The 17,851-nt window shown below is 57.9% G+C and overlaps 2 protein-coding genes across 4 annotated transcripts in view; one reads left to right on the top strand and one right to left on the bottom strand.

Annotated features, from left to right (window-relative positions):
* Positions 1-17,851, bottom strand: part of CDH23 (cadherin related 23) — a 414,708-nt gene that overhangs the window by 82,471 nt on the left and 314,386 nt on the right. Inside the window, exons 28-31 of the mRNA XM_027587690.2 lie at positions 14,990-15,138; positions 6,131-6,191; positions 5,219-5,367; positions 403-538 (exon numbers count right to left, since the gene is read on the bottom strand). Of these exons, the coding sequence (XP_027443491.2) occupies positions 403-538; positions 5,219-5,367; positions 6,131-6,191; positions 14,990-15,138 (495 nt within the window). The remainder of the gene's footprint in view (positions 1-402; positions 539-5,218; positions 5,368-6,130; positions 6,192-14,989; positions 15,139-17,851) is intronic.
* C15H10orf105 (chromosome 15 C10orf105 homolog) lies at positions 7,221-13,120 on the top strand. 3 transcript variants are annotated; one of them, XM_027587730.2, is made up of 2 exons: positions 7,221-7,341; positions 11,589-13,120. In XM_027587730.2, the coding sequence occupies exon 2, from the start codon at positions 11,594-11,596 to the stop codon at positions 11,963-11,965; it is 372 nt and encodes a 123-aa protein (XP_027443531.1). In that variant the 5' UTR covers positions 7,221-7,341; positions 11,589-11,593; the 3' UTR covers positions 11,966-13,120. The 3 variants fall into 3 exon arrangements, with proteins under 3 accessions (XP_027443531.1, XP_027443526.1, XP_027443539.1); XM_027587725.2 differs by lacking the exon at positions 7,221-7,341 and adding an exon at positions 8,554-8,737; XM_027587738.2 differs by lacking the exon at positions 7,221-7,341 and adding an exon at positions 10,383-10,473.

The following is a 17,851-nucleotide window of genomic DNA, read 5'->3' as shown; positions in this document are numbered from 1 at the left end:
CCTGCGTGTATCAGGCCCTGAGCCAGGCCCGCAGGACACGGAGCCATCACTCGCTGGAGGGGCAGGCCTTGGCCAGCTGTGTGACAAGTCCCTTACCTCCCCCAGCCCTGCCTGGCCTCCAGCCAAAGGCTAGCCAGGAGCTGCCGACTCTGCCAGTAAGAAACCTAGACTTTCCAAGCTCGGGACCTCCCCTCTCTCCATCCAGAGATTGGGACAAGTCCCCTACTCCAGTCCTTGCAGGCCTGGGCATCTGGTGCGGATGCCACCAGGACTGTCCCCAGAGCCCCTCCCCAGCCTGGGAGCTGCTGAATGGGGGAGGCCGCGGCGTCCCGAGGATGACGGGCCCCACGGGAGCTGGAGGGACGAGCTGCGGAGGGTGACTCTGGGGAAAGCCGGCCTCACCGGTGTCTCGATCGGTGGCTCGCACTACGATGACTGATGTGCCGACGCCCGCGGTCTCTCGAAGCCCCTGGCGGCTGTATTGCTGCTGTGTGAACATGGGGGCCTCGTCATTGACGTCCTCCACGTACACGATCACCTGTAGGAGCCAGACGGGGGGTGGAAGGTCAAAGTGGGGTGGACACCGGAGGAGTCCAGGGCCGGCCCACCTGGGCCTGCATGTGTGGGCCTTGCTCTCCTGGGCCAGTGGGGAGCTCCTGACAGTTGGTCACCACGGCGCCCCCACCTGGCACAGTACCAGGCACGGGGCAGGTGTTCGAACATCATGTGATCTTACTCTTGGCACTGCTACTAACCCTGTGGGAACCTGTGACTAATTAGTGACTCTTTGGGGCCATCCAGTTGCTCAGCTATGAACAGTAATATATCAGCCTGGTAACTCATGCTCTGTGCCACGTCTACAGTTGGTAGAAAGACAAAACGAGCCAGGCTTTGCAAAAGTGCTTAAAAAGGTTGAAGTGACCCCACTGGAATATCAAAATCTATCTGGGAGAATAGGCACAAAAATGTTCATGATGATTGTAGCAGAGGACTTTGGTGTTCAGACTCCTTTTGATCACCAAGGCACTTTCTCTGGGGGCTCTCTCTGCCAGCCAGCCACCATGGCTCTTGGCAGGGGACTCACCCCACCCCACCAGGCTGCTGGAACGCACGCACCCAGAGAGCCGGAAGGGCCTGGGGATTATGTCCCCTGGGGCAGCCCCTACCAGGTTCTGATGGGTATAGACTGTAAACACTTGGCTTCCTCAGCCCTGATTAGGTAGTTGGAGTGATTCTCTCCAGAGCTCTCCGTGGGGCTGAGTCAAAGCTCCCCAGCTGCCTTTCCTTCCCTGGTCCCACGCCCCTTCGGGCTTTTCCTGGGGACACTTCCTACTTAACCATCTTCCTATCAACTCTTGTCCCAGGATTTGCTTCTGAGGAGCCTGGCCAAGATAGCGGCTCTATCTGAATAGTGGAATTATGCATCATTTCCATCACTGTTTATCTGTACTTTCTAATTGCTCTTTAAAGAACACATAGATCTTGCATAACAGAAGAAAAACAGTTTAAGAGATCTTTATGGAAGAGAGATCAGGGTCATAGCATTTTTTTTTTTTTTTTTTGCTACATCACCTGCCCCTGCCCCTCACAGCACACAGGAGCACAGGGAGGGTCCGGCCCAGGGACGGGCAGGACCAGTTCTGTGTCCAGAAGGACCAGGGTGGTAGGGGAAAGGAGAGTATCACAGAGTGTTGGTGCTTAAGGAGCCACAGGGAGGCCCAGGGTCCCTGCCTCTTTTCCCAGACGGGGGGAACGGAGGCTCAGGGAGGGGGAGGGATGTACCCAAGGCCTCATGGTAACTGAAGGGGTGGGAAAGAGGGGGGCCCTCCTGGTTCTCAGCCCACCAACCTCTACCCCTCTTTGCTCTATGTTGGGGATGAGCTGGCCTTAGAACAGGAGACCACCTCCTTCCAGCCTGACAGAACCAGGGTCAGCAGGAACTTGCCAGAAGAATGGAAGCAGCAAATGGAGCACTGGCAAGAGTGTGCAACACAGATTTCACACATGCTTACCAGCACTCATGGCGGGGCCACAGCACAGACAATCTGACAGCGCTAATATTGCGTTTCTGATTGATCACGGCTGTTGGGATCAGCCCTGGCTTCTCTCCTGGGCTTAGCTGGGAATCCGCTGGAGAAGTGGGGGGGCTTCGGTAGCAGAAATGGTGGCCTGACTCGTGGAGAACATTAGCAGGGGGGGGGAGAGGCATATGCGGGTAAAGGTTTCTCTCTCTTCCCGGCTCTTGGGGTTCCTTGCAGCCCTGTTGCGTCATCACATTTTCATGTCCAGACACCCAGAACCCACTATGCAAACTAAAGTGTCCACCCCAGAGCACAGCTGTTCACAAGCCAGAACCTTCTAAGTTTGGCTTCACCAAGAACTTGGCTGGGAAGATCCTGGGTGGGGTGGGTGTGGGGGGAATTTGCATGGACGAATATCAGGAACTCTCTTGCTGTAAACAGAAACTAACCATCCATCTTTCAAAACCGTGAGCCTTCCCCTTCCTGAGTCTGCTTGTCCAACTGGCCTTTACTCTGGGGGTCGTGGGGGCACAAACAGGGCCAGTCTGCCAGGATGATAAGGAGGAGGGGGGTGGCATGGAGCCTGGGTGTGGCCCGTGCTCCATGAGGCTGGCTCCACGCCACCATCCTCTCGTCAGTTTCAGCCTTGTTTTAGCAGCTGAGACAGGAGGCCTACTGGTGTGTGGTTTGCAAACCTGAGAGACACAGATGTACAGGAAACGCACAGGTCTGCCAAGTTCTTATAAGCGGGAGGGCTCAGCTCCTGGGCCCCCTGGAGAACCAGCCCCACTGTCTGTGTCGTGCTGTGCTCTCCAGAGGGGACAGGGTAGGAGACATGGGTACATGCACGTGCACGCTTGCAGGGTGCACGTGAGGCCCCCAGGCTCTAGGAGGGCCTTTCACTCCGTGCTCCTGGGCCCTTGTCTGTGCTGTCCCTGGTCTCTAGAGCAGGACCTGGGGAACGTGGATGGTCCCCAGAAGCCATCTCGGCTGCTGCTGGGCAAATGAATCCAGGGCAAAGCTAGAGTCCCCACACTGTCTTCAGGGAAGTCCCCAGGTTTCTTGGGGCTCGGAGTTGTGGAGGCTGTGTCTCACAAAGGCTATCACGCCTCTGCCCTGGGTGCCAGCTCCTAAATTCCCACCTTAAAATGACTCAGGGTTTTAGGCAGTGGACTCTGGGCTCTGAAGGGCCTGTATGTGAGGCAGCAGAGTGTAGGGACTGAGAGAGCAGACCTGCGTGGACTGATTGCGTGTGAAGCCCAGCTCTATCCTTATTGCTATGGGGCCCTGTACACATTGGCCAATCCCTCTCTGCCTCAGTCTCCTCCTCCATACAATGGGTATGGTAACAGTGCCTACCTTGTAGTTATGAGGGTTAAGTGAGTTCAAGGTCATAAAGCACTGAGAAATGCCTGGCAGAGAGTAAGTACCATGTGAGGATTTCACGCGGGGTTCACTCGGGGTTCACGCGGAGAGGAGCAAAGGAGGGTGGGGCGAGCAGGTGTATTTCCCATCCCCCCACCGACCGGCCCAGCGTGGCTTCCATCTGTTTTACGCTGTATCCTGGCCCACTGTATACCATTTTGTTTCAAAAGGTCTGTGGTTAGGGGCACCTGGCTGGCTCAGTGGGTGGAGCATGCGGCTCTTAATCTTGGGGTTGTGAGTTCGAGCCCCACGTTGGGTGGAGAGATCACTTAAAAATAAAATCTTAAAAAAAAAAAAAGGTTTACAGTCACAGTGTCAAGGCTGACAGGAGCAGGCCCTGGAGAGAGGTGCCCACCTGCTTCTGGGAGGGTGGGGAGTGAGGAGGCCACAGGGAGGGCTCTGATTAGGAAGCTTCAAGTCCAGGTAGCCAACCCAAGCTACGCTGACATCAGTCCCTCTGTGGCCTGAAGTGGGCCCCTCAAAGAGCATGCTCTGATGTGAGTGCACTCACCAGCATGTAAGCAATTCACGGACCTGCAGGGGAGCAGGGCTATGTGGGGATGCCCCGGTGCACAGTCAGGTAACTGAGTGTGAACTGCCGTCACCAGTGGCCCGGAACCGTCCCAAGAAGCCCCAAGGTGTGAACATCCCAGGGATGTGAACCCCTCAGCCATCCCCACCCGGGGAAGAGCTCACTCAGAGGGGCAGCTGTAAGGACCCAGACTGACTGCTCTTTCCTTCTCCTCCTGGGGCAAAGCTGAGGGGACACAAGCAGGAGATGGGCCAAGGCCGAGTCACCTACCCCCCAGCACCCCCTGCGTGATGGTGACCCCAGGCAGGTTGCTGTTCATTGTTTTCAGTCTGGGGAAAGAGTGGGGTGGAGATGGGGCTGATAAGCAGCTCATTTTGCCCCACACAGTCCTGGGTAAAAGTCCCTGCTTGCTCCCCACCCCGGCTTTTCCTACCTCCACCTACTCTTCACTTCTGGGGTCTGACTCACTTTCCACCTGGTTGTGGGGAAGGGGCTGTGAGCTGCTGAGTGTGCAGCGGGGGGAGGGCGGGGTGACCTTTAGAGCCATCTCTTTTACCTCAGCCATCTCCCTGCCATTGGGCAGAACAGTGCCTCAACCAGCGCGGCCAGTAGGAGTATCTGCGCGTCTGTTGTTGACCATTCAGGCAGATGAAGGTTTAATGTGATTTCAGCCGCATGGGGCAGAGGCTTGAGGTAAGTGAGGGTGGGCAGAAAAGAATACATCTGGGAGTGGTAACCGGAATATCTGGGGGACACTTTCAATGGAGAGTGCACTGAACCTGGACTTGGAAGACCAGGCTCAAGTCCTGGTTCTATCACTAGCGACCCCTCTGTACCTCAGTTCCCTCACATGTAAAATCAAGTTGGCAACATCTCTACCTCGAAGGTCAGATTTGTGAGATTTCCGTGTGAGTTGTGTGGGTATGGGGGTTAGTACCGTAAGGACACCTCCTTCAGCCCTTAGGACAGACATCAGTATCACTGACCCCCTTCCACATCTGGAGAAACGGAGGCTCAGAGCAAAATGACACTTCTGAGATCCCAGGCTGGGCTTCGGCATGCCCTCCGGCAACCATAGCCCCAGGTCATTCAGCACCTAAACCAGTGGTGGCCTGCCCCCACCGGGCCCCCGCTGGTGGCCATCTCTGGGCCAGCTGTGGTCTCGGCCCACCTCCGAGGCTGCTGCTAAAGGGGAGGCAGGGCTTCACTGCTGACCCCACCCCGCCTCCCGGCACCTTACCCTGACGGAACTCCGCATGGGACCCAGGTCATGGTTGTAAGCCTCCACTATCAGCACGTGGGATGAGTTCTGCTCTCTGTCCAGGGGCCGGGGCCCTCGCATCAGGAGCCCGTTGCTGACATGGATCCGGAAGTTGTTGCCATGGTTACCTGTGCGGAGGGACAGAGGAGATGCATGGGCTCCATCCTGGAGCAAGACATGGGATGATCATGGCATAGTGGGGCTGGGGGGGGGGGAAGTGGGGGGCGCCCAGATACCCAGAATGCTGATCCTGCCCAGAGGTCTTGGGACCCTGGATGAAGCCCACGATGGCAAGAAGTTATCGTCCTCATGCTGCCCTGGCCTGGGAGGATTTGAGGGACAGGGTAGGAGCCTGCCTTATACGCTCCTTATGGGAAGGATGGGAGTCCCCTGACACGCCCGTACCCAGACGTGCCGGTGGATTCAGTATTTCAGAAAGGTCTGGGACACTACAAAAAGAGGAACCAGAACCAAATTCTTTGTGGGTGGTTGAATTGAGGATTTTGTATACATCTTTGGGCCAAATCTCTTACCCATTCTGCCACCTTGGGGGAACAGGACTCTGATCTTCCTTTGGGGATCCACCCTCCTCCACTCCCAGTCCAAGTGCTTTGTGTAGGGGTGATCTTACCCTGATTTCCAGACTGGGCAGATCAGCAGATTTTAGTCTCTGGCCAATAGTAATTAGTTCAGGGATGGTCCCATGCTATATGTTGGGCCAATGACCATCTCCGGGGGGCCTGCTGCGGAGGGGCTGCCCTACCCCAAAGGCCCCCTCGGTCAGGGTGATAGCCCTTGGCCTCACTTCCCAGACTCCTGGCAGCCTAGAGAAGCTCTGCCATCCTAAGGGCAGGGGCGCTGGCCCTCTCCATCCTAGGGCAGCCCACTCACCATGAAGGATGCGGTACCACACACGCCCAAACTCGCCTTCATCTGCGTCTGTGGCTTTCAGCTGAGGGAGAATGAGACATGTGGTCACTCCTCGAATCCCGCCCCCCCTGCCCACCGCCCGCCACACAGGGAGAGAAGACTGTGTGTGAAGCCCCTTTCCTGCCCTCCACACCACTCCCAGCCCATCCTGGACAACCAGTGGTTTCCCACAGAAGCTGGGGGTATGAGAGAGAAGGACACGTCTGTCTGTCTCATCCCCCACGAGGACACCTGTTGGTGGCTCTCTGCTGCCCTGTATGGGAGGGGACCTGCCAGCTCTGCTCCTTGATCCTCCACTAGGGTCTCGGGGAGGCTGGGGGAGAAGGTGGATGCCGGCACAGTAGCTCTCTGGCTCTAGGCTTGACGAGGTCAGCCCGTAGGAACCTGCTTCCCGCCTTCAGCCTTTTGAGATCCCAGGAGCCGCATCTGAGGGGGCTGGATTGTGTAGCTGCTTCTTGCCCCCACTTTCTTGGTCTGAAGCCATTCTGGCCACACTGAGTCCCAGCTGGGCACTGTGTCCTGTAACAGCCACTTCGCAGAAACCCAGAAATCCCACCTCCCACCAGGTGGCTCCATCTTCTATCACCTACACATTTGCTCCGGTCTAGTTTCAGACCCCCCCGCCCCCGCCGCTGCCCCCCGCCTGGCGGCTTGCTTGGCTGTGCCTCAGCCTCACACACGGTCTCTGGGGGAACTTGGGGGCGTGCTGTTCTCACTCAGAGACATATGCAGTGCTTATCCCTTTTCACACGGAGCCCAGCCTCGAGGCTGCTGGCAGAGTCATGGCCGGCCCCAAGGCGCGTCCTGTCAAACCAGGAACTGAACACCTACTCTACCCTGAAGTGAGTCAAGAGATTGCTCCCCTGGAAGGTGATGCAGGAAGAGACTTGACACCACGTGGCTGGGAAGACCCGGGGCCTCGGGAGGTTGTCTCGATTGGTGGTGAACTGCTCTGTGATGCCCTGGACCTCTCACTTCTTCTGGATCGGCCCTCTTCTCTGCCTCTCTCCCTGCAACTCTGTGTTGTGCGCTGGAGCTGCCATTTTCCTATGGACCATGGCCAGTGGTGACCGGTCCGGGAGAAGGTACCTGGTCAAGACTGGGTCAATCTCATCCTTCGCCGGGACTTTGGACCTTGGGCCGAGAGAAAGAGCAAGTCCATCTTCCTTCTGGTGAGAACTGGGAGTATGTGAGCCCATCTTTCACCACCCCCCTCACCTGCTCTGCCCCGGCCACTCCGATCTCCTTCTCTATATTGAATGCCAAGTGCGGGCTGTTGCCCCCACCGGCCCGCTCTCCCTCCAGATATTTGCAGGCTCGCTCTCTCATGTCCTTCAGGTCTCTGCTCAAATGTCATCTTCTCGTCCGGCCTTCCCTGAGCGCTGTATGTGGCATTGCATTCCCCACTCCAATACCTAGGCTGTCCCCACCCCCATCAGCTGCTGACATACTGCATCCTTGCTCAGTGGCTATATTCCCGCCGAGAGGACGGGCCTTTGTCCACTGCTATCTCCTCAGTCTCTAGAGCAATGGCCCTGGCACCGTGACCACAGTGTTGTATTTCTGGGACCTTGGCAGGCGGTGGGGGCGGGGGGGGGTCCCTGACGGGGAAGCTGCTCAAGACTTAGGCTCCTCTGCAGGCTGCTGGCTTCTGGGGAGGCTGCGGGGGGACGCTCTGGCTTCCGGGAAGAAAGGCTGGGGGAGGGGCGTGTGCCTGTGTGTGTGGGGTGTGTGGGTGTGTGTGTGGTGTGTGTGGTGTGGGGAGGGCTGGAGAGCCACCACCTGGAGGGGCTCCAAGGGCCCACCCGAACTATAAGGAGCAAGCCACGGCTGTCCCTCAATCCCGTGCTTTCTGCCCTAAGATCTCTTGGACCTTTGAGAATGTCTCTCACCCCTCACTTCTGCAGCCAGACACCTTCAAAGGGCAGGTGCTTTTCTGGGAAGCTGAGGGGTAAGCCTGGAAAGTGAGGGGCCCAGGGACGCAGGAGGGGAGGAGGGGCCCGGGAGCGGCCAGGGCCTACCCCTCTGCGCTGGGCTGTAACCCAGCCCCTGTCTCCTGTCCCCTCTCCTGGGTAACCCGGAGGCTGGCAGGCACTGAATAGCAAGGCGCTGGCTGCCGACCATACCATTCAAAGCCCCGATGGGGGAAGGTGAGAGCCGCTGCGGGGGCTGTGAAACCCTCCCTGTGCCTCCCCAGTGCCTCCCCCCTGGCCCCTGTGAGGGCTCCAAGGAGACCTGCCGGAGAGGGGCCCCGGGAGGGCTTGGGAGCGACCCGGCTCCTCTGCACGGCTCCCCTCTCCTCCTGCCTGGCCCAGTGGCCATCCCTACCCTCTTGGCTGTCCCCTCCCCCAAGGCAGGGCCCCAACTCTTCCAGACAAAGCCAGGGCTAGCTGGAGAGTGAGTGAAGACGGCCCGCTCTGCCCAGCCTGGCTGACTGAGGGGCACAGGGCACGGCAGAGTCCAGGGCAGGCTGGGGACGCGGTTGGCACCCGGTGCTCCTTGGCCCTCCCGTGGACGGCTAAGACGACCTTTCCACCAAGCTTGGGACTGCTGAGCGCTGGCTCTGAGGTCAGTGCTCGGGGGACGGCAGGAAAAGCCTTGGTGAAGAAAGTGGGGCCAGACCCTTGCTGGGGTACTCTGGGGAGGAGGCGAGGGTGCGCTCAGACCTGGGGAATCCCTCTGCTTTTGTAGAGAGTGGAAACAGGGCCCAGTGAAGGAGAGTGACTAGCCCAAGGCCGCACAGCAAGATGTGTTCTGGGATTAACGGAGTTCTGAGGGAAGAAAGAAGTTTCTAGACTGGACCTGCAGAGATATGTCCAGAGCCGGGCCTGCCAAATGTGCCTTGGGCTTGCGGGCAGGGAGAAGCTTCAACTGCCCTCAAGACTATTCCAAACCTTGGTCTGGTGGGGCCTCTTTTCCCTGCAAGCAGGCCCTTGGTGGATCAGAGGGGCTGTAAAAGGACCTGGCAGCTGGTTTTGCTGTGTGTTCCAGGGAGGGTGGCTTGATATTTTCAAGTGCTTTAGAATCTCTTGCTTCCAAGAAAACTACTAAAATGCTAATTATAGCCTCATTTATCTTTTTATTAAAGTGCTTCTTCCCCTGGGACCAAAGTCTGGACCAGCTTTGCTAGCCTGATAGGATCTCCAGACCCACGGGAGGGCCTTGCCATAATATCAGGGCTAACAGGGTAGAGACCTCTCCCATTTCTGATTGCCCTTTTCTTACTCCCAGCCATGTACTTGTACTGCCTGGGGGAGGTTAGAAGGCCAGTTTTCTCCCTGTGGGAGATGGTGGTGGGCACACCCCATCCCTTCTCTGTGCTCAAATTCAAGGGCGGGCCAACCCACGTATGGCTGCCCAGCCAGAGTGCTTTCTAGGCCCAATGCCTGAAAGGCAGAGGCCGTGGGCAGCTAGACGGGCATCAAAATTTCCAGCTGGGAGGGGTCGTGCTCTGTTTGAAAACGCTGGAAGGAGTGGCGGCAGGGAATGGGTGGGAGGTGGAGGGGCTGCCCTGGATGCTCTCAGTTGGCTGGGCGCAGGGCGAGGCTGCAGGCAGGAAGGAGGCTGAACGCAGGGAGCTGGGAGTGAGGTCCTGCCGCTGCTGGTGAGTACCTGGGGTGGGGACGGGGGGCTCCAGAGGGCGGGGGCCGAGTGGCCCCTCTCTGCTCCCCGCTGCCTATGATAGGACGCATCATAGCGCTCCTGACACAGAGCGCTCCACATACAGAGCCCTGGCGTGACTCTGCTGGGCACCATGCTAGAAACTCAACTGTAAGTTTATTCTAAGCCGAGAGCTGGGGGAGAAGGAGGGCAACCTGACATCCCTCATCACAGGAACGTCTCCAAGGTCAAAAAGAAAGAAGTGATCATTTTTTTTTATTAAGACCCTCTTTGGGACTTCCTGTCCTGTGTTTGTAGAAATCAAAGATCATCTATGCTGGCCTGAGAGCTGGAGGTAGCCCACTTGTGTGTTTTGTGTGGCCTGTTTTAGTGTTTTAGATATTTGAAAATTCATTTCAAATTTTTGGGGGGTCAAGTTTGTTTACTTTGCAGCATATCCTCCCTTCCCCGCCTGTCTCCTGCTTTAACCAAATTTGAATGAGTTGTCAACATTTAAATGTCAGGAACATTTGCCTGAAAAATCCAGGCAATTTCTGGCTTCTCTTGGGAAACCGGAAGGGCCGACTACACTGGGCCTGTATTCCATCAGCCTGGGCGAGGCACCGCCACTTCCGCAAGGACACTCTCTGAGTAGACCTGCCACCAGCCCTCTGTGGTCTCACATTACCTACCGGCCAGGCTCTGTAAGTATTGTCATCTGCATCCCCAGACATATTCAACCAGAAGCTCAGCCTGATTTTTCATCTCCAAAGATCCTCTGCTGAGCTCCCTTTAGTAGGATGGTCATGAGTGTTAACAGGTGACTGGTGTCTGGGGGGGGCGTTCTGAGCCCCACCTTGTAAACTCTGAAGCTCTCTTTGTGGATTATTTTTCACCTGTTCTAGGAGTGGCTCATGATCCCAGAGGACTGGGAGCCTTAGGGCAGGAGTCAGGAAACCTGATTCTGGCCTTTGCTTGGCCATGGTTCACAGTGTGGGCTTGGGCTTGGCCTTCCCTTGTTTGGGTCTCAGGTTCCTTACTTGTCATGGGAGCAGGCTGGGCTGCATTAGTAAGCACCCACAGGAATGTCCAGGGGAGCAGGCAGGTGAAATAAGGCGTGTAGTGGACCTGTGGGAAGGGGAGTATGGTGATCTGGGGGCCAGATCTGTCTGAAGGAGACAACGGCTGCTTGGCCTCCTCTACAGGGTGCCAGGCAGCAACTGGCCCTGCGTTGCCATTGCCGAAATTCTGGAATTTCAAGAGAAGCCAGATTTCCAGATATTTATGTGAAATCTCCTGGGTTTTGGTCTGTTACTTTTAAAATAGTCACAATTAATTGAAATTTATAAAAACACTACAAGGACCCAATGAAAATACTCATGGGCCCCCAGTTTACAGCCCCAACGTTAGATAATTGTCAGGGTCCTTGCCAGCGGCAGCATCCTATAATTGATGACTCGTTCCAGGCCAGAGAGCAACCTATTGACGGAGTTGGTCGTACGTTCCCAGGTTTTCAGGTGTAAGACTATTGTAATTCATGAGAACTGATTTTTCAAGGCCAAGAGGCATTATCCTCCTGTCTCCTCTGCAGCCGGTGGGCAGGGGATATAGCAGAAAGCGGACCTGAGTTCAGGCCCAGCTCCATGTGTGACCTGACACTCGTCAACCTCTCTGGTCCTCACTGTTCTAACCTGTAAAATGGCCATGACGTTCTCTGCAGCTAGGTTAGCAGCACCCGGCTCCCATCAACGTTCCCTTCCCTCGCCAGCCCTGGGTCCAGCTGATTTGCCTCTGAGCTCCTGTCCCCTTCCTGTTGCAGGAGCCATGAGCACACAGGGTCCTAGCCTCCTGGCCTTCCTCACAGCTCCTGTCACTCCGGGCAGCCCCACAGAGGTGGCTGACCCCCTCCCCATGCTCATCGTCCTTGCCTGCATCTTCCTCCTGCTGGCCAGCTGTCTGCTGTTCATGACCCTCTGCAGACCAGCCGCGCTGGACCCGGCCCAGCGCCGGGCTCGGGAGTGCATGCCCCACCACCCTGGGAGCTCCAGCGAGCCGCAGCTCAGGCTCTGGAAGCGCCTGGGCTCTCTGCGCCACTCCCTGCACAGCTTCCGCCGGGGCAGGCCTGCTCCCCGACGCCCCCTGCCAGGCTGCGATGTCACCCACGATTGCGACTGCACGGAATCCACCAAGATGTGATGGGGCGGCTCCGGCCTCCCGGACCCAGCCACGGACCCTCCTGCCTCGGACAGAGCCCGGAACCAGGGGCTGCGGACAGACGCGGGCCACACGCTCAGCCCCAGTGGTCCTCTCTGTGCCCAGGCCCGTGGCCTTTCCCAGACACAGCCCTGGGAGGAGGACCTGCCTCTCTGCAGACCCTCCAGCTGCTGCCTGCTGAAAGACGGCTGGGCCGACTGCGCGGCCGGAGGGTGTGAACTGCAGCCCCCGGTACCCTCCTCCGGCAACCAGGCACCAGCCACCTCCGGGAAGCAGTGCCCCTGCTCCCCAGCAGAAGTCCTGCTCACCCTCCAGGTGCCAAAGCCCAGCGTGGATTCCAGTTTGACTTGCCAAATGGCCAAAGGTTCCCTCCAGCCAACGGAAATACTCGGCCCACATGGGGGGCAAGGTACTGTCTTGCCCTCTGTGCCAACTCAGTGCCCGAGGCAAGAGGAAAGCCAGGGACTTCTCTCCTTGGAATTCCTGGGCCCCACCAGCATTCGCCTGATAATCCCCAGGCGCAGCCAGCACCCTTGTGGTGGGTGAGATGCCCGGTGCCCGTTGGGAGGAGGGCAAGCAGGAGGCTCTCACCACTACCCAGCTCATTGCCATCTTGGCGCCCGCCCCCCCCCCCCCGAAGGTGCTGACGTTGTTACAGTGGACCAGGAAGGGGCTGAGAATGGGTTAAGGAGCTCCTTGAGAGGCCAGGAGCCGTGCTGTGTCAGAGTGGTGGGAGGCAATGCCAGAAGCTAGACGTGATGCCACCTGGGCTCTGAGGACACATCATAGTGCTCCTGCCTCATGCAGGGCAGGAGGCATCCTCCCTTTGGGGTAGGAGGATCCAGACCTCTCCAGGACAGCACCTCAAACCTGGAGCACACTAGGTCTGCTCTCTGAGTTTCTGGCAATTGCGTCATTGACTGGCTACCTGCCAAAGCAATCCCACCCTAGAGTGGACTTCTCAGCATTCCAAACCCCCAAACTCTCCCCACAGGGCCGTGACTCTGGGTCCCAGACTTGGAGAGTAGGCAGAAGGGTTCTGAGCTGCCTACCTCCTGCCCCAGAGAGTCAGCTGGCCAGGGCCACCTGGTGCCCAGCCACAGGGCTGCCCCAGCCCCCCTGCTGTGACTCACGGTGCAGCCAGCCAGGTCTTCTCAAAGAGTGAGCTCCAGCTTTGCCACTTGTTCCCAACGGTTCCAGCTCCAGAACCATCCCTGGTTCCCAACTGCTGGCTGGAGAAAGCCAGGGCTTCCTGGTCTGATGTTCAGTGCCCTCTGGGACCTGGCTCCAAACTATCCTTCCAGCCTCATCCTGACCCAAGACTCCACACAAACTGAACTACCTGCCCTCCCCAGGCTGTGGCTTACGCTGTGCAAGGCACCCCCTCCGTGAGGCTATCTTTGCTCTCCAGCTGAAAGCCACCTCCTGCCTGGAACCAGCCCTACCCTTCCCAGCTCTCAGACGGAGGGCAGGGATCACTTCCTCTTGGCAGTGTGGGCGACCCACATCTATGTCTCCTCCTTCCTACGCACCTGGGAGCTTGCAGAGAGTGAAACTGTGTCCAACCTCTCACATAACCAGCTCCACGCACAGAAGTATGAATTATGTCTCTATTTCCTGAGTGAACGGTGGCCCCAGCTGGGTGTGTCCCCACCCCCAAAGCTTAAGGAGTCCTGGGTGGGGGAGCATCTTCCCTCACATGCCCTTAGACAGAAGCTTTGTCTCCAAGCATGTTGGTGAGGTCCCCTGTACCTTCAAAGATTGAGGTCACCTTGGTCAGAAACTTCCAGGGCCTTGGAGAAGTCACTAATGCCTGAATTTCTCCCTTAGAAATGAGGGAGCACTGGGGCTGCCCTGTCTCAGTCCTGGGCTCTAGGATTTCAGGCTGTGTCGTGTTGGGTAAATAGAAACCAATTCTTCAGGTTTAGAAAGTGGGGCAGGCCTCGTTCCGCGGGCGTTTGGGACCCTCTCCCCTTCCAGCTTGTTAACCTTGTCCTGGTTCCCTGCCCAGGGCCTCCCTGTCTCATCCCAGGATGAATCTGGCCTACAGTCACCGGCCCAGCACTAGGTGCTCTCTTCCTGGAGACCAGGGGTGGGGGTGAGGCTTCTCGGAGGGCCGGAAGGAGACGTGTCCCCACTGTGGTCCTGGGAGACTGTGAGTGAGTGGGGTGGCAGGTGTGAGGCCAGAGGAGAAGCTGAGCCCCAGAGGAAGACAGCCTCCTCGCTCCTCCTTCCGGAACTCACCCCTGGCCTCTGGCAAATCTCTGCAGTTTCCTGGACTCTCTGGGCCTCTGGGAGTCAGCACCCTGTTCCCAGCCCCTTTCCTGCCAGCCTCTTGGCCCCGATGCAGGGAGCTGGACACACTTTCAGCCCCTCCCGATCCTGGGAGCCTGCCCCAGGGGGCAGGCCCGGATTTGCCGTGTTTGGCTCAGTCTCCGCCTCCACAGCTGGTGAAGAGGGTAATTCAGCCCCGGCTTCCCTCCCCACCCAGCAACTGAGGCCTCCCTTTTTGGGTCCTCCCCTTTCTCCCTCGGAGCCTCATAGCTGTCGGTCTTGCTCCCTTGGCAAAGGAGCTCTTTCTTCATGTGCCTGTTTACTTCCCAAGAGGGGAGCTTTGGCCAAGGGCCCCATGAAAGCCTCTCTGTTCTGGGCCTAGCTGGGCCCTGGCTATTTCCCCTCACCTCCTTTCTGGGCAAATGTGACAGCTCCATCCCCTTGCTGTTCTGGAAGGCCCTCTGGGTGGCGTGGGGGAAGAGGAGAGGGTTTGGGGGAACGGGAGGCAGGCAAGGCCTTCCTTCTGTCTTTGGGGGGAGCCAGGGTGCTGAAACTAAAGGCCTGCTCTCCCCGGGAGGGAGGAGGGTGCCTGGCTACTTCCAGGGCAGCCGCTGGACCTTCTCCTGTTTCCATCCCTCCAGGTGGCACCCAGGCCACCATGCCACCGAGCGTGTGTGCAGCCCTGCCTGCCCCCAGCCCACCAGCTGCCCCAGGGGGGCTACGGCCACCTGCCTGCACGATGCTGTGTCCCTCAGGGATGTCCTCGGGGACGCTGGCCTCGTAGCTGCTCTGCAGAAAGATGGGCCGGTTGTCGTTCACGTCCAGGACGGTGACGAACACGGTGGCTGTCCCCGTGCGCCGCTTCCCTACGGGGCCGTTGTCTGTGGGAGTTGAAGGCGGACGGGTCGTTAGCAGCCGCCTGACGGGCAGATCCCCTGGGCATGTGTCTTGTTCATCTCACCCACTCTGGCCTTTGTAAGAGGTGGCTCTTTCCTTTTTTTAGATCGAGAATAACACTAACAATGCCTACCCTCTCCCAGGCGCTATTCTAACTCATTCAGTCCTCACAAGAAGCATGCGAAGTAGGTGCTGTCATTATCAGCCCCATATTACAGAGGAGGGAGTTGAGGCCCAAAGTGGTTCTGTGGTGGCCACCAGAACATGGACCCATGTCAGGGTCCCTGGCAACTTGTGAGTGCAAACTCATTGGGGAAAAGTGTCTTTGAAGACGGGACACAGTTAAGAATCTGGAGCTGAGGTATCCTGGACTGCCTGGGTGGGCCACAGACCCAATGACAAGGGTCCTTAAGAGAGAAAGGCAGAGGGAGGTTTGATTCAGAGAGAAGGTCACGTGAAGTCAGAGGCACGGACTGGATTTTGCAGCCACGAGCCAAGGAATACTTCGGGCCACCAGAAGCTGGAGGAGTCAAGGAAGGATTCCCCTCTAGATCCTTGAGAGGGAATATAGCCCTGTTGACACCTTAATTTTGAACTCCAGAGTCATGAGGAAATAAATCCCTACTCTTTTAAGCTGCCCAGTTTGGGGTAATTTGTTATAGCAGCTGGAGGAGACAGATGCAGGTACGGAGATCACAAGCCAACGGCTCTCAGGGCCAGGCGGGGGAGACCCGTGGGTGCACGCATGCGAGGGCCCACCCTAAAGGGCAGCTCGGCTCTCTTCCAGTCCACAGTGGACAGGCCGAGGGTGGACCTAGAGACACGAGGTCTTCTGATTTCTTCAGAGAAAGGGAACATCTGAGCTTCTACATAAAATCTCCTGATTTTTAAATGTTCCCACCTCACTGTGATTCTGTATGGAACAAGAGATGGGTCAAACATGCCTGCAGGGGCAGATTGGGCCTCTGGGCCCTGGACACTCAGGGCCACAAGCCCTGCTTGATTTCTAAGCCTAAGGTGTCCAGGGGTTGTGCCCCCTTGGTTCCCTATGGGACCCTCCCAGGGCTAGGGACGTGACCCAGCTGTCAGGTTGCCCTCCCTGGAGGAAGGAGCGTGTGCCCCGTCCTACAGGTCCGGGCGAGGGTGGTCACCCCAGGGAGGTGTACAAGTAGCTGGCACTGGCTGAGGATGAGGGGGTGACTCTATCCTTCTTCCCAGGCTGGCTGACCACATGCCGGGGCACAGTCGCCTCTCTCGAGGTAGATGACCTTGCCCTCCTAAGCTCCTCTCCAAGCCCAGCTTCCCACTGCCCTGGAGGTCCTGCTTACTTGGCCCGGCTGGGGACAGTATGAGCTCCAGGCCCCATCCGAGTCCTGAGCCTGAGCCCTCTCCTCCTGCCACACAGTGCTTGAGGCAGCGGGAATGAGGGGTCTCCCGAGGAGAGCAAGGCAGAGGGGAGATGCATATGGGCATGGGGTGGGCTGGGGAGGGGCTGCTGGCTGGAAAGGGGGAGGCACAGAAAGCTCACTCCCTCTCACCCGCAGCGTACTACAGATGTCGAACTGGGTGCTCCTAGGAGGGGGCCCTAGGCTTCCTCACACCCTTCTTCCCATCTAGGGCCCTCATGGGCTCCCTACCACCTGGAGACCAGAGATCAAATTGCGGGCTCAATGTTCAGGCCTCTACCAGTGGGCCCTACTGAGTGCAGCCTCCTCCCCAGTGTACATCACACCATGAGCCAGTTTCTGACACACACACACACACACACACACACACACACACACACACCCACCCACCCACCCACCCACACCCTCTTTCCCATAGCCAGGTCTCTGCCTGGTCTGGTTCCTCTGCCTGAAAGGTCCTCCCTGCTTCTCGACGTACTGAAACCCGACTTGGCCTTCAAGGTGGTGACACGCAGGTGTCTGTCCAGCCGCACCATCCTGCTCTTGCAGGCAAACTCCAGTCCAGAAGGTCCCTCTGAGGACCCTACCTCCCTGAGGAGGCCTGGGCTTCGGGGCAGGTCTGACCATCCCCCGGCACCAGGGACGGGCCTGTGATTTAGGCCTAACTAGTACATATCTCCTCCCTTGAGCACGACGAGGCCTTCAGGGACAGGCACTGGGGCAGATGAGCCCATCGGGGCTCCTCTGGGGCTTCAGCGGGGAAGACCAGCAAAGACAAGTGCTGTCTTCCTGCCCCTGCACTTGAACCCGGAAGGATTCAGGTCAGGGCTGCAGCAACCACTGACCACTCTGTCAGCCAGAGAGTGCGGACGACACATGGGAAGCAGAGCTAGCCACTGTGGAGAGACTGAGGCCTCCTGGCACCACCTGGGCCCCAAATCCAGTCCTACCTGAAGTTCCATCGCCCTATGGACTGGTTTTGTGAGCCCATATTGCTTAAGTTAGTTTGTTTTAAAACTTGCAACCAAGACGCCTAACTGATCCAAAAACACTCCCAGCTGCCACTTCCTCTAAGAAGACTTCCTGGATCACGCCCTTCCCCTAACATGTTTCCACCTGGCTTTGTGCCTGGTACTCTGGGCTCCCCCCGCCCCCCTTTCTGCCTCGTGGACCTGGTGTTGCAGCGATCTGCCTACACCCCACCATCTGAGCGGCTTGCATGTAGCACTGCAGGCTAAGCCTCCTGCCCACCAGGGCTCAGTGATACACTGGATGTCCGGCTGCCCTTTCT

The sequence above is a fragment of the Zalophus californianus genome, chromosome 15, assembly GCF_009762305.2.
Source record: "Zalophus californianus isolate mZalCal1 chromosome 15, mZalCal1.pri.v2, whole genome shotgun sequence".
Classification (NCBI taxonomy): domain Eukaryota; kingdom Metazoa; phylum Chordata; class Mammalia; order Carnivora; family Otariidae; genus Zalophus; species Zalophus californianus.
This window is presented reverse-complemented; position numbering and strand designations above follow the sequence as displayed.

Excerpts from the sequence above, each read along its gene's own strand:
- C15H10orf105 (XM_027587730.2), top strand. The coding sequence starts at position 11,594 with ATGAGCACACAGGGTCCTAGCCTCCTGGCCTTCCTCACAGCTCCTGTC.